Source organism: Podospora pseudopauciseta, chromosome 1, assembly GCF_035222475.1.
Source record: "Podospora pseudopauciseta strain CBS 411.78 chromosome 1, whole genome shotgun sequence".
NCBI classification, from domain to species: domain Eukaryota; kingdom Fungi; phylum Ascomycota; class Sordariomycetes; order Sordariales; family Podosporaceae; genus Podospora; species Podospora pseudopauciseta.
In genome coordinates this window covers 5,423,750-5,437,264 of record NC_085892.1, presented here as the reverse complement: position 1 = coordinate 5,437,264, position 13,515 = coordinate 5,423,750, and the positions used below count along the sequence as shown (strand labels likewise).

General features: G+C 53.7%; 5 protein-coding genes across 5 annotated transcripts; 1 reads left to right on the top strand and 4 right to left on the bottom strand.

The window, feature by feature from the left end:
* Positions 1 to 3: 3 nt before the first annotated feature.
* Positions 4 to 3,481, bottom strand: PFK1 (6-phosphofructokinase, alpha subunit). The gene is made up of 3 exons (XM_062908070.1): positions 2,086 to 3,481; positions 1,555 to 2,022; positions 4 to 1,499 (listed from the first exon to the last, which is right to left on the bottom strand). The coding sequence occupies exons 1-3, from the start codon at positions 2,989 to 2,991 to the stop codon at positions 327 to 329; spliced, it is 2,547 nt and encodes an 848-aa protein (XP_062771101.1). The 5' UTR covers positions 2,992 to 3,481; the 3' UTR covers positions 4 to 326.
* Positions 3,482 to 4,054: 573 nt separating this feature from the next.
* SRB4 (RNA polymerase II mediator complex subunit) lies at positions 4,055 to 5,974 on the top strand (the record flags this gene model as incomplete). The annotated part of the gene is made up of 1 exon (XM_062908069.1): positions 4,055 to 5,974. One exon carries the CDS (start codon positions 4,055 to 4,057, stop codon positions 5,972 to 5,974), a length of 1,920 nt encoding a protein of 639 aa, XP_062771100.1.
* Positions 5,975 to 6,337: 363 nt separating this feature from the next.
* Positions 6,338 to 8,481, bottom strand: QC763_114890 (uncharacterized protein; the record flags this gene model as incomplete). Its single annotated transcript, XM_062908068.1, has 3 exons — positions 6,338 to 6,990; positions 7,049 to 7,881; positions 7,941 to 8,481. 3 exons carry the CDS (start codon positions 8,479 to 8,481, stop codon positions 6,754 to 6,756), a joined length of 1,611 nt encoding a protein of 536 aa, XP_062771099.1. The 3' UTR covers positions 6,338 to 6,753.
* A 189-nt stretch (positions 8,482 to 8,670) lies between these two features.
* Positions 8,671 to 9,379, bottom strand: QC763_0017470 (uncharacterized protein; the record flags this gene model as incomplete). Its single annotated transcript, XM_062905345.1, has 3 exons — positions 8,671 to 8,737; positions 8,975 to 9,207; positions 9,353 to 9,379. 3 exons carry the CDS (start codon positions 9,377 to 9,379, stop codon positions 8,671 to 8,673), a joined length of 327 nt encoding a protein of 108 aa, XP_062771098.1.
* Positions 9,380 to 11,048: 1,669 nt separating this feature from the next.
* Positions 11,049 to 13,509, bottom strand: QC763_114880 (uncharacterized protein). Its single transcript, XM_062908067.1, has 7 exons — positions 13,288 to 13,509; positions 13,044 to 13,265; positions 12,679 to 12,814; positions 12,513 to 12,617; positions 12,293 to 12,446; positions 11,469 to 12,238; positions 11,049 to 11,412 (listed from the first exon to the last, which is right to left on the bottom strand). The coding sequence occupies exons 2-7, from the start codon at positions 13,060 to 13,062 to the stop codon at positions 11,403 to 11,405; spliced, it is 1,194 nt and encodes a 397-aa protein (XP_062771097.1). The 5' UTR covers positions 13,063 to 13,265; positions 13,288 to 13,509; the 3' UTR covers positions 11,049 to 11,402.
* Positions 13,510 to 13,515: the final 6 nt, after the last annotated feature.

Below are 13,515 nucleotides of genomic sequence, written 5' to 3'. Positions count from 1 at the left end.
TCTATTGTTGCACTTTACAGCTTCCTATTTTATTCTTGTATCGGTGCTAAGGTAGTGGTAGAGATGATGGTGTTTTTTGCCCTAACTAAAGCCCACTCATCCATCCTATAACCCCCTCTCACACCAACCAGTCCCGAGCCTTTGTCCTTGTCTATTTTCCCCCTTCCCTTCTTGCATGAATTTACCGATCCCTTCGTCGGTGATGCTAGACGACAACAAGGGGAAGAGGTACTTGATGAATCATCATTGCAGCAATGACAGCCCAAGTCACGGAGAGAAACAACCGTCAAAAGACTTCCTGTTTCGACTCTTCAGTCCCATCCCATTCAAGGCGGCACAATCCCACGCTTGACATCCTTCGCCTTGATACCAGTCAAGTCCGACTCGGGGAGCTCATACTTGGGACGGCCACCCAGAATGTCGACAATCTCCTTCATGCCCAGCCAGTACGCCGCCTTTGGCCGTCTGTTGGGCCAGTCCGTCTCCTCCTCCTCAACCTGCTTAACAGGCGTAAAGACCACGCTCGCACCCTTGATGCCAATAACCGTTGTGCTCATGGGGTCCACCTTGACCCTGTTGTGCACGTTGCGGCCAAATTGCTCCAGGTGCTGGATACACCGTATGGCCAGTCTGACAGCCCGGCACCTGTCCATGGGCGACGGTACACCACCCTGCTGCATGTGACCAGGAATACCCTCGCGACTCTCGAACCTGCCGTGTGACTCTTCGCGGAGGATGTCGGCAATCAACTTGGCATTGTACACCTTGGAAGCCTTCTCGTTGATCAAGATGAGGCGACCAGCACGGCTCTGGCCCTGGTCGTGGGCGAAGACGTTTTTGAGATGGCGCACGTCCGCAGCGAGCATATCGAGGCTGACACCCTCTTCCGGGGTGTACACAGCCGACGCACCAACACCAAGACCACCGAGCGTCGCAACGTAGCCAGAGCGTCCACCTTGCGTCTCAATGACAAAGACACGTCTCCGGGTAGCCGAGGCAGACTGCTTGATCTTGTCGCAATACTCGACCAGTTCGTTCAGACAAGTATCCGAACCGAGCGAGTATTCGGTCCCTGGCACATTGTTGGAGATGGTAGCGGGGAGTAATGTCATGGGGATGCACAGGGATGGATACTGATCCCTAGCCTTGCGCAACTGAGAGACAGCATGGAAAGCTTCGAAACCGCCAATGAGGAACAAAGCGTCAAACTTGTACTGCTCAATCAAGTTGGCAATGGTCTCCATGCCGGACTCGCCTGGAAGCTCGCGGTTCGTTCCAATTTCCGAGCCACCTTTGCTGGCCCATCCGTCCACCTCAAGCCAGTTGAAGGGTCGGACAGCTCCAGGGTTATCGGCATGATGCCGGGCAAATCCGGCGAAGCCGTTGTAAATCGCCATCGGCTCGTGCCCTCGGGACAAGCAGTAGGCTACACCAGCGCGCACTGCAGCGTTCATACCGCCGGCGGGCGCGCCGACATTGATGAACCCAATCCTCATTCTCTGTAAAGTCTGTCAGCACCCAGGAAACCTGCGAGTGGAGAGAGGGGAGCCGTACTTCCTTCTCTGGCAGCAACAGCTCCTTGTCTACTTGGACCGCCGTAGTCATCATGAACGACTTGTATTGCTCCGAGAACTCGGCGTCCCGTAGACCCATGGCCTCCTCAAAGTCCTGCCGTTCGATTGCCTTAGCCACCTTCTTGGTGTCTTGTACCGCATCCATAAGGGGCTTTCTGACAATCTTGTTCTCGGTGATGGCAATGACGCAGGTCTTTGTCTCAGGGGTGGCCTCGAGAACAGCCTTGACGGCTTCAACACCTTGCAGTGTCGCCAGCATACGGTCGTAAGCAACAGCTGTCCCGCCTCTTTGAACGTGGCCCAGTGTCGTGATTCTGGTGTCGAGTCCCAGGCCGTCCTTGTCCGCAAGAAGATCCTTGACCATTGCCGGCGTGATCTTGTTCCCCTCTCTGTCGAGTGCTCCCTCGGCAATGATCACGATCGTTTTCCGCTTGCCGATTTTGCGATGCTGTCGTTGACTCGTTTAGCTTCAGCCAGAACAGAATGACGTCCCAGAAGAGGGTGTACTTACATGCTCAACGATGCTGCACATTTCCTCTCTCCAGTTGTCTTCCCTAGGTTTCTCCGGAATAAATATGAAATCGGCACCTGTCGCAACACCGGCCATCAAAGCAAGCCAGCCACAATGCCGCCCCATGACCTCGACGACGAAAGCGCGGGAATGGGAAGAGGCTGTCGCCTCGATGAGATCGACAGCATAGCAGATTCTTGCAAGCGCAGAGTAGCAACCAATAGTGGCATCTGTACCAGAGAGATCGTTGTCAATGGAACCGACGAGACCGACAATGTTGAGATGTCTGAATGGTTGAAGCTCCTGGGTGGTAAATTCGCCATTGGCAGCGAGTTCGTCGAGCAGCGAGGGCCATTCGGCACGGAATCGATCCGCGCCAGTCAGGGAACCATCTCCTCCGCAGATGATGAGGGCGTCAATGCCGTGTAGAATCATGTTCTTGGCAGCAGCAAGGCGACCAGCGCGTTCGAAAAAGGCCATGCACCGGGCGGTTCCAATGAGAGTACCGCCCTCGGAGAGCCACCCGCGGACATCGTACCAATTCATCTTCCGGATGAGGTCACCGCCACGGACCAAGCCCTCGTACCCTTCGTAGATGCAATAGGCATCACAGCCCATGTGGATGGCCATGCGCACACAGGCGCGGACCACGCCGTTCATGCCTGGGGAGTCACCTCCCGAGGTCATGATGGCGATTTTCTTCTTGGCCGACATGTTGGTAGTAGATGTTGACTCGGGTGTCTCGGGGTCAATGTCAGTGGTGTTGCGAAGTCCGAAAAGGGGCTGGAGAGTCGAGGAAAGGAAACGGAGGGGGGAGTGGCGGTAGAAAAAGGCCAGTAGCGTCCAGATCGGATAGACGACGATGGAGAAAGGCCGAAGTAAAAAGCGTGTGTCAGGTAAAGGCATGCTCCAGGCCGCAAAGGAGCCCGGTGTGAGAGTACGTAGGGATATTCAGTAGCACCAAGGGGGGTAAGAATTGGAGGAAGAGAGCAGGCAGGGCACGGGTAGTCTGGCCTTTTTGAATGTTGGGAAGACAGGAAATCGGAAAACGGAGAATCGGATGAGGTTCGAGGATATCAGCACCACGCTCACGCCAACTGCAGCTGACGAGTGCCTCCCTTGGCCGACCCAGTGGGAAGAGCCCAGTCTAGTGGGCAGTGGGCAGGAGCTCTTATCTTATCGGGGAGCGCGGGGTGGTTTCCAGGGCACAGCTCCCGCTTTTCTCTTTACCTACCCTAGCTTTGGTTCCTCACCTCAGACTGGACAACACCTCACCAGTTAAGAAGCGCCGGTGTCGCACATGTCAAATATCCCTCACATGGTCCCTTGCTCCCTCTCCCCAACGTCTGCACCTCCTGCGCCCTGTTGGTTGCATCGCCATGTGAGGGGTTTCTGGGATCAAAGACTCCGTGGGTAGTCAGAGCAATGACATAATTTGGGCGCTGAGGTGGTTTTTGAGATTTTTGGGAGCACCAGGGGACCCTGGAGCTCGAGTGGGAGGGTCACTTCGGCCCCACCTTACAGAGCATCTCAAGCCTCATCGGTCGCGACTACAGCTTGCAGCTTCCAACTCACATCAAACAACTTGGTCCAAGATATTGTGGTTCAAACTTTCATCGGAATCACGCAGCCTTGAAGACAATTCCCAAAGACGACTCACGGTTTTATCGTGAGAAGAGAGGTTGATAAGATTGAGTCTCTGAGCGGCTCCTAAACAAGTCCAGCCGGCCATCGATTCCCTATCAGTTTCCTTTTCTCTCCTGCTCTGACCCCCATTCCGCAGCTTCCACGCTAACCGCTTCAGGCAACAAACTAACTCTTCATTGGTGCACACTCCACCGCCAACTGTGAACATCAACGGCAGGTATCAACAACCATCGTATCGCCAGTTATAAGAGCATTCTACATAGCACCAAGGCACATGGCACATTTTCATTCATCATAAAGAGGACCTCATAAAGTCGCCATTATGGACGACCGACCCTTTAACCTGCAACCGCCAGCGGCGAAGCCAAGGGGCCCTCAAAATATCGCTGAATTCTGGGCCCGGGCACGCTCACAACCTGGCGGCATCCAAGTCATGGTAGCAGCTCGAAGAGCCAAAGCCGCCGCTGCTGAACAGAAAGATGGCCAGAATGATGTTGAAATGACCGATTCCAATGAGGCCGAGGAACCTGCCGAGACCGAGGCTGAGGAGTCGACCGAAACCCCGGATATTAACGCCGTACGGGCTCAACTCCTTCAACAAACCCAAGCTGCCCTGGCAACATCAAACTGGGCCCTCGACTTCCTTTCCCTGCTAATCTCCAGGGAGATGCCGACTCAAGCTACCAGCACACTCAGCCAAGAAACACGCGCGACTGTTGGTCTCGGTACCCTAGGCGCCACCATGCTCGCAGCGCCCACCGCCCTTGCCCAGTCAAGAGAGACGGAGATGAGAATGACAGCTATAGGCCAACGATACCTGGCGTTGGACAACTGTATTAGCATGGCGAAGCCCGCACAGTCAAGATTAGAACACCAGATCGAGGCCGAGGAGAAGTACTGGGCCGAGGTGTCCACAGTCAAGGAAGCCGGCTTCAGAGTTGCTCGCATGGCTCAGGAACCACAAACCATGTGTGTCAGCTTTGGCTTCTTGAACGCCGCCCCAGAGTTCAAGAACAGCGGGATTGCACCGCTGAGAAGAGCCGACGATGGGTCCGTCAAGTTGGAGCTCGGAAGAAGGGGCGGTGGATCTCGGCGCATACGCGTTAGGATTCTCGAGAACGACAAGGTTGTCGGACAATCGTCGTTGCCGGATCCGTTGCCAGAAAACGCAACACTTGTCGACCGTGTCAAGGATGCACGCAATACCATTTTTGCTCAAGAGCTGTGGCATGAGATCAACAGAGAAGCGAGAACGCTCGGCGGCCGCAATGTGCGGATGTCCAGATCTTCTGTCACGTACGCCATGAGTCCAACCTCGACCATGTCGGTCGAGCTTGCCTCGTTGGAGGAAGAGAATGCAAAGGACACAGCAGGCTCACCAAGACCAAAAGACGATGTCGCCGAAACGTTGAGCCTAGCCTTGGCCCTACAGCTTTCCCACGCCCACAAAATCAATGAAAGGAGGCGGGAGGACAGGAACGCCGTCCAAACCTCGGCTCCGGTGTACTCCCTCCTCGGCCCTATCGTCTCGTGGTTCGAACACGAGAGGAACATCGCCCAATTCATCCAGCATCTCCTCGCCTATTCAAAGGCTCTACGCTCCGCCGGCCTGCCCGCTTCAGTTCTCGTGAGGGAACCGCCGGTCCGCACACCACCCGGCGCGGGCACGGCAGCTGACTCGGAAAATATCGGCCCGGTATTGTACAGCCCTCCAGCGGTGGAGTTTGACGTGGACATCACGCCTCAGTCTCGACTGAGGGTGATGGTCAAACCTCCCCAGTCTGACGGCCCTCGTTTCGCTGTTTGGACGTTACCGCCACCGCCATCGTCGCAGCCGGGGAGTGGGAATCCGCTGCAGAGCGTGTTTCCGCCCAGTCCGGACGAGTACTTCGATGCTAATGACGCGGTGTGGTATATCAACGGGGCTGTCCCGAGGGCGTTGACGGCGCATTCCATGTTGGTGCTGGAGGGGTTGAAAGGGAACTCCTCTTCGGGGGAGGAGGGTCTCGCGAGGTGGGCTACGAGGTCGGATGAGAAGGGGTTGGTGGATGAGACGGGGGGTTTTGGGATCGGGTTTGAGTTTACCTTTAGTGAGGGTGGTCCTGAGTTGAAGATGACTGGGGCTTTTGCGGAAGGGGGGGAGAAGGTCAGCAGGCAGTGGGTTTGGGGTTTGGGGAGTCCGGCGGGTGAGGCTCTGGAGGATGTGGTCAGGCAGGTGCTCTCTAGCTGTCTTGATACTTAGTTGTCGTGCTCGATGGGTGCTTTTCTGGGCTACGTTCAGTCGGCCCGATGAGAATAGGGCGGCGTGAATGGTACCGTTCTAGCGAAGGTGTTGTTGCCTCCCTCTCAATCGGATGATCCTCTTCTGATGGGTTGGCGATGACACCATTTTTCGGTCTGTTCTTTTCAACAAGTGGGATTGCGAGGCCTGGTATTTATGGTGGAAAACTGGCTCGGCAAGTCAATATAATAGCGCAGACTTCGATACGAGGAAGGACACAAATCTTCACTGTATTACAAAACATGCCATAACTCTGTAGTCTCAAGAGGATGTAGGTTCATGCTTTGGAACGAATGTCAAGTCCCTTCTCTCAAAAATGTCACCACAAGGATCATCTAGATATTTCAAAGCATTTCTCTCTCTTTTTTTCACAACTCGCTAGTTAATGTATGTATGTAATCATAAAAGTCGTTAAAAATAACCAAAAAAACTCGCAAGACATCAAACCAAAACATGACCATGATAAAAGACCAACATGAAAACAATATCCAAAGCTAGAAAAACAAAAGTCCACCCATCCACTTCTTGTCTCCTTCCATGACAATGACCACTGGTCAACTCTTCAAGCTCATTACTAACCATGCATTGGTGGTTGGTATCATCCAAAACACAATCATCATCATCCTTTTCCAGAAACTACAAAACAAAAAGTTTCTATAACAGCAAGACGTCATCACACATTCATCATCATCAGTGATTCATCATCCCCAAAGTCACCAAAGTCGTATCATGCCGGGCTTTTAGTAACGATATTGGCGACCGCCTGGGTGACGGTGGCTGTCGTAGATGATCTCACGCTCGACCACGCGCTCGTCATCCAGACGGTGTCTGCTGCTGCTGTGGCTGTGGCTGTGGTGGTGGTGGTGACGGTGCTCCCACTCATCGCGCCACTCGCGCTCGTACTGGATCTCTCTGGCGCGGTCCTTGCGGGATTGGCGGATGCGGTCCGAGAGGTTCACAAGACGGACAACCTCCTCCTGTTTAGGGCGTTAGTAATCTATCAGCAGCATGTAGAAAAGGTGAATGTGAACTTACGTGAGCCAAAAAGTCGATAATGTAGTAAAAGTACTCAGTCTCCTCATACTCATAGCCCATCTCCTGAATAGCCTCACGGCAGACCAAGTCCTTGGTGATCTCAGTCCAGGTCTCACTGCGACGCTGCTGGGGGGGAGGCGGCGCAGGAGAGTTCGTCCTCGACTTGGAAATGGTGAGACGGCGATCGGTAATCTTCTCATAATCGTCACGATCCCGGCGGTCCTTGTCAATGATCTGCACACTCAATCGCCTCTCCCGCTCAATGTCGCGGTCACGGTTGCGGTCACGGGCGTCCGAGATAGTGGTGGAGGTCTCCGAAACAACGCTCTTCTCGTCACGGTCAGGGATGAACTTGGCCCGCCGAACACCGCTGTACTTTTGCCATGTCACCTCAGCAGAGGCGCCACCGGCACCATCCATGCGCACACGCTCGGTTCCGGGAGGCACATCGACGATGGTCCAATCCTTGGTGATGCCGTTCCAGGCCTCGCCCATCTTGCCGCGCGCATCGATCCGGGACTTGATCTCGTAAGCTTCGTCGTCGTAGTCGATAACAGGGGGTGCGGCCGAGTGAGCGCGACGGCCACGGGAGATGCTCCGGCGACGCTCAATGTCCACATGGAGGTGCTTGTTCGTGGAGACCACCAGGTCGTCCTCGTAGGCGTGGACAACGGGACGGGAGGGCCGCTCTACAGACCGGCCGCGGCTGTGTGAGTGGGTGTGCTTGTGAATGTCCACCTCGGTGGTACCCTTGCGATTAGTATAAATGTCTATCTCAGTATCACGGTGCTCGTGACGCTGAGGAGGCGACGGCGGGCGGGCTACAACCATGCCTAGGATGAGTTAGTACAACCAGTTCAGCTTGGGATGACAGCCGTAGTGGATGACTCACCATGGTCAATATCGCGGTAATGTGTGATAACCTCTCTCTCGATAGTTGGGCCCTTGATGACCTGGGGTTGCGGCGGCGGCGGCGGAGGAGCCGGGCTTGGGCTCCGGCGCTCTTCTCTCCGATCTGTGATGCGGATGCGCTCGTGGATCGAAGGCGATGGGGAACGGGGCCTCTCAACATAGCGAATTCTCTCCGAAGGGGCCCGGCTGGGCTCGCGTGTCCTTTCGACCTGGCGGATCCGGATATCCTCCTCTACTCGCCTTGGGCCTGGGCTGACGCTTCTGGCCCGCTGAACAATGCGCTCCCTCATCCGAATCTCCGGGCTGGGAGATCTCGGCCTCTGGCGCTCCATGGTCTCGACCTCTCTTGCCCTGAGCACCAACTGGCCGGCTTGATTTGGCCTCTCCTCCCGCAACATGAAAGCGGGGACCCTTGCGGGGTCACGGTAGTCGTCATATTCACGGACGGGGGCACGACGAGGAGGAGGTGCGTCCCGAACGTACTCGCGCTCGTCGAACTCGACACGGCTTCTGCTGGACATTGTTGCTTGGTGTTTGGTGCGTTCTTTCTGTGGCAGATGGTGAGCTTTTCTGGCCGGCCTAGGGGTGGAGCGGGGTATGCTGACCTGGCGGGTGGAGGTGGATGGAAGAACTCAAGACCGCTGGGTCACAGAGACTGAGAAGGCGGGGTCGTGAGATGGGCTTGAAACACAACAAGAGCTAGTCTTCTGTCAAGAGTGTGTAGAAAACTTGAAAGAGCCAAAGTTGCGAATGTCCCCGGACTTTCCGCAGAAAAACCTGGAGATTGTGCGGTGGGAAAAGGTGTTCAGCCTGCTCGAGGCTGTGACGTTGGTCGGCTCTGGGGGGTTGGAGGACTCCTGTACTGAGAGTGGCCAAGTGTGAGCCAAGGCGGGGTCCAACGCAGGCAGTGACCAATCTTGACCAGTGAACTTGGCAGACAAACCAGGCTTATGCCTTTTCTCCTCTTCACTTGTCACTTTTCGGCTTGGTGGTCGGCTAGGTCTTACTTCTCACAGTGGGAAATGGAAATGGTCGATGGTGTGCGCAACGGATGAGGTGAAGGGTGGTGGGAAGCCGGAGAAGAAGCCCACGGGGCCTGGGCCGGTATTAAGAACTGAGATGATGCTTCGAGAATGGAAACAGAGAGTGGTCGCAGTCGTTGCAGAGACGGGCGGGCCTGTTGGCCAGCCTCTGGGTATTAACTGCTTTCCCTGCCGCTGGGCCTGACTGACGACGAGTTTCAGGGTCTGGCCTGGTTGGCGGTGCCAGCCAATTGTTCGGGATTTAATTTGGGCTCAAACCAACGTCGTCATCCCACAGCTTCCCTGCGCCTTAGCTAGTCTAGTGCGCCTAGATCGGCGCCTACATTCCCTTTCAACTTATGTAACCAACAATCAGCCTGGTTTTGGGCTCATTCATAGTGTCTGTAAGGAATGAATATCATGACTACCGGCGATGTTTGATGAAGCATGACGGTCAGGCCGTGGGAGAGTCTTGATTGTTGACTTTCCAACGCTTTGAAAGATCCCCAATCTATAGTGGGGTCCACAGACGTTGGCACGAGCCGTTGCGGCGTCTTGACACTGTGCGTTAGTAGGCAGTTTACCCGCCATTACAGTGTATACTGCTATCGAATGCACTGTGTTTTCTTGTGTCTACTAGGCTTTATCTCGATGTTTCTCAAATATGCGATGTCTTCTCTCCCCTCGCAATCCTCCATCAACCTCACCAGATCCCTCTGCAGGTGTGCGGTAAAGTGTCACAACCAGTCCAGACCAAAGCCCGTCGGTGACACAGGCGTCACAAGCTTCTCCAGAGGCACGAGGGACGTCGCAGCAGGACAGCACCCCCACCGGATGGCAGACTCAGCCAGCCGGACTAATGCGGGCCAACAATCAGATGTCTCTGGCCTGGTGACGCCGATGACTGGGGAAAAATTGAGACAAGACGAACAGGCTAGAAGAAGCGCTATGTTCTCTCTCACAATTGGGTCATCTCATCAGTGTTACCTACACTACTATCATGATGGCCGCAAGCAAATAAAATTGCAGCCCCTCACTCTCCCCCAGCCCCTCCTTTCCAGCAGATAACCCCACCATGGACGAAAGCCTGGTCATACATCATCGATTCACTTTCGTCCGCAACACCGGATACTTACAGTTGCTTCGAATCAACCCGGCGTCTCTCACCGAATTCTCATATAACAAACTCATTATAACAGATCTCTCTAACACCCTGTCCAAAACACCAACTTTTTTCTGTTCAAAAACTTGAGAAAATCCCCGTTTCACGTAGCTTCGCCCATCGGCCCCCCCACCTACCTACCCCAAAAAGTCTCGTGTATAGTCCAAGACATCTTTCACCCACACCCACACCTCCAAGACAGGTGACGCAATAGTGCATATTCGGCAGCAAACGAGATTCTTCCAGAAATCCTGTCCATTCTAACACTAGCAGACAAGCCGTGACTAGACTTGCCGACATTTTGGCATCACACGAGAGCAGACAAATGCCGATGTCATTATCACGAGCTTTAGTCTCGATGCCTAAGGGGCAAAAATGGAAGTTCAGAGAACATCTCGATTCAGATCATCAACTTTATCGTCGTAGTTTGGGCATCAATCATCCAACTTCCGAAATCGAGCAGCAGCAAGCACAACATCATGCACTCAAACCACCCATCATGACCAAACCATATTGAATCCACATCAATATAATGCAGTTTGAGATCCGGACTGGCTGTCTCAAAAGAACTGTGCCCCCCTTCCCTCCTCATCATGATAGGAGAGTAAACATAGTCCAACACACACTTCTACGGCACAAATGATCCCCCCTCCCTTTCGGCTCGGCCCATGAATCCGACCAACCTACCACGCCGCTCAGATTAGCCAAACCCATAATGTACTTATTCCCTCCCCTCTCGAACGAAAAAAGAGTCCCACTTCTGTTTCGTTTCATATTGTTCTTTTTTGTTCCTGTAGATCCCGAACATGCACCTAGCACAGGTCAAAAATCGTTGACCCAGCCAGCTACCCGGCCAAGTGATGATAAAAATGACAGATGGCAGATCGGCACACAATGAAATCAGTTACAGATGATCACAATGTATTTCCTCCCATGGAAACATATGGGTTACTCTGACAAGAAAAAAAGTAGGGAAAAAAAAAAACAGTATGATACACCCACCCAGGTATTATGCCGCCGCCAAATTCTGTGTGCTCTTCCTGCTTTGAATAAAATCCGGTGGCCGGTGCTGTAGTAGCAACCATAGCTCCTCCTCTGAGGGGCCAAAGCCATATATCATCGCATTGAAGAGCTCATTGTGAAAAAGAAAAAAAATGAACCCAGCAAATTGTGCCAACAAGAAAGGTCCACTACCTGCCTCGCCAAAAAAAAATATATATCAAGTGTTGACGGGTAAAGTGTGTTGAGTACATCAACTTTAGGCAGCCCTGCTGACAGTTAGCATCAGTCCCCATCAAGCAACACCCTGCAAAAAAAAACTTACGCCTTTCTACCACGCTTCTTTGGGGCAGGAGCAGCTTCACCATTGGCATCGGCAGCCTTGGCCTTGGGCTTCCGGCCTCCTCGCTTCTTGGGAGAGACCTTCTCCTCAACCTCGGCCTCCTCCTCGGCCTCCTCCGGCGCAGCATCAACCTCCGCATCGGCCTCAACCTCAGGCTCAGGCTCGGCATCCTTCGCCTTCTTGCCCCGAGCTCCACGCTTGGCAGGAGCAGCACGCTTCGGCTTCTCGACAACCTCCTCCTCGTCCTCCTCGGGTGTCGCCTCGGACTCTGGCTCAACTTGCGGCTCAGGCTCCTTCGCCTGTTTCCCCTTAGCTCCACGTTTGGCAGGGGCAACACGCTTGGGCTTCTCAACAATTTCATCCTCGTCTTCCTCCTCCTCCTCCTCCTCCTCCTCCTCCTCCTCCTCCTTGTAAACAGGCGCCGCCTTCTTGCCACGAGCAGCACCTCTTCTCTTGGGCTGCGCAGCTTCCTCTTCGTCCTCTTCCTTAACAGCAGCAACAGCCTTCTTGCCACGAGCAGCCTTCTTCTTGGGTTTCTCTTGCTCCTCAGCCGGCTCAGCATCAGCCAAAACTTGATCCTCGTCCTCAACAGCAGCAGCAGCAGCCTTCTTGCCACCACGTTTAGCCTTCTTCGCAACAGGAGCCTCGGTCTCGGCTTCAGCCTCAGCTTCGTCTTCATCAGCCTTCTTGCGGCCACGCTTAGCAGCACGCTTCTTGGCAGGAGTCTCTGCAGCCTCAGCTCCATTGCCCTCCTATATCACGGTCAGCCATCGGTTAACACCAACCCCCGGCAAAGCGCAGCTCACCTCTTCCTCAGCGTTCTTCTTCTTCCGGGGCTGACGCAGGCGAATTCCCTTCTGTCCAGGAACGTTGAATTCGGGGTCGCCATTGAAATCCTCAGCATCGATATGTCCCTGGTTAAGAACCCTCTGAACCTTCTGTCTCAAATCAGGGTACTCCCTAGTATGCTTCATTAGTTTTCCACACCCAACCGCCACATTACCACCAGACAATAGTCAAACTTACTCCAACTCCTCCCAGCCATCAAGCATATCCCAGTTGTATTCACCGTTCTTGTCCTTGCTGAGATACTCCTGCAAGTTGGAGATGGTCTCACCAGAGACGCAGCCCCTGTGTGAATTCTTTAGGACATCAATTCCAGCAGAAAAGGGGTGGATATAATTAGACATACCAATGACGCCAGGCCCAGCTCCCATGCTCCATGATGGTCACCCAGACTCCAAACCGGAGCTGGCCCTTTTCAATCTTGATGTTTTCCTTCTTGCAGACGGGGTCTTTGCACCCGGCACGGCCGGTAGTGGCCCTCTCTGTGGATGGGTTAGATCATGTTAAATACGATGGGGGTGGAGTGGAGGTGGAAGGAAAGTGACGTCGACGAGGTTGGCTGCTGATGAATCCAAAATGACAAGAGGTAAAATGTCAAAGTTGGAAAAGAGCATCTCGTGAGCAATGTGGTATGACCAAGGCAGACTGACAATGGTGAAAACCCATCATGCGATAGGAAAGAAGAGATGCACCATCAAGAGAAGGACATACCAACACGATAACCAGACATCTTGACCGACTTTCAGTGATCAAGCCGATTCTGTTAGGATTGCCGAGATTGTTGAGAATCCTCTATTCAAAGCAGAAAACGTGCCGAATCGCTGCAGAATAGCTTCTCAATCGCTCCCTTTTCTCTGTCGTGTTGAAGACCGGAAGATGGACGCGTCTGTTGCGCGTTGCTGAGTGGGTGAGATTGGATAGAAGACGGTGAGCTTAGCGAGAGCGTGCTGTAGACAGTGAATGGGTCGATCCGACCAATATTTCAACACACAACAAAGCTTGCCAGAAATATTTCTGGAAAAGAGGTGAAAAGTTTTCTCAAAGGAAATCGAGACAGGCTTTCTTCTGACCGTCAATGAAAAAAGTTGGAAAAACCAGGCAGAAATCTCAGCTGTTCCACAGTTCTTTTTTGCGAGGAGAGAAGGTACGACCTATCCGGCGGGAGTGTGGAATGAACGGTGAA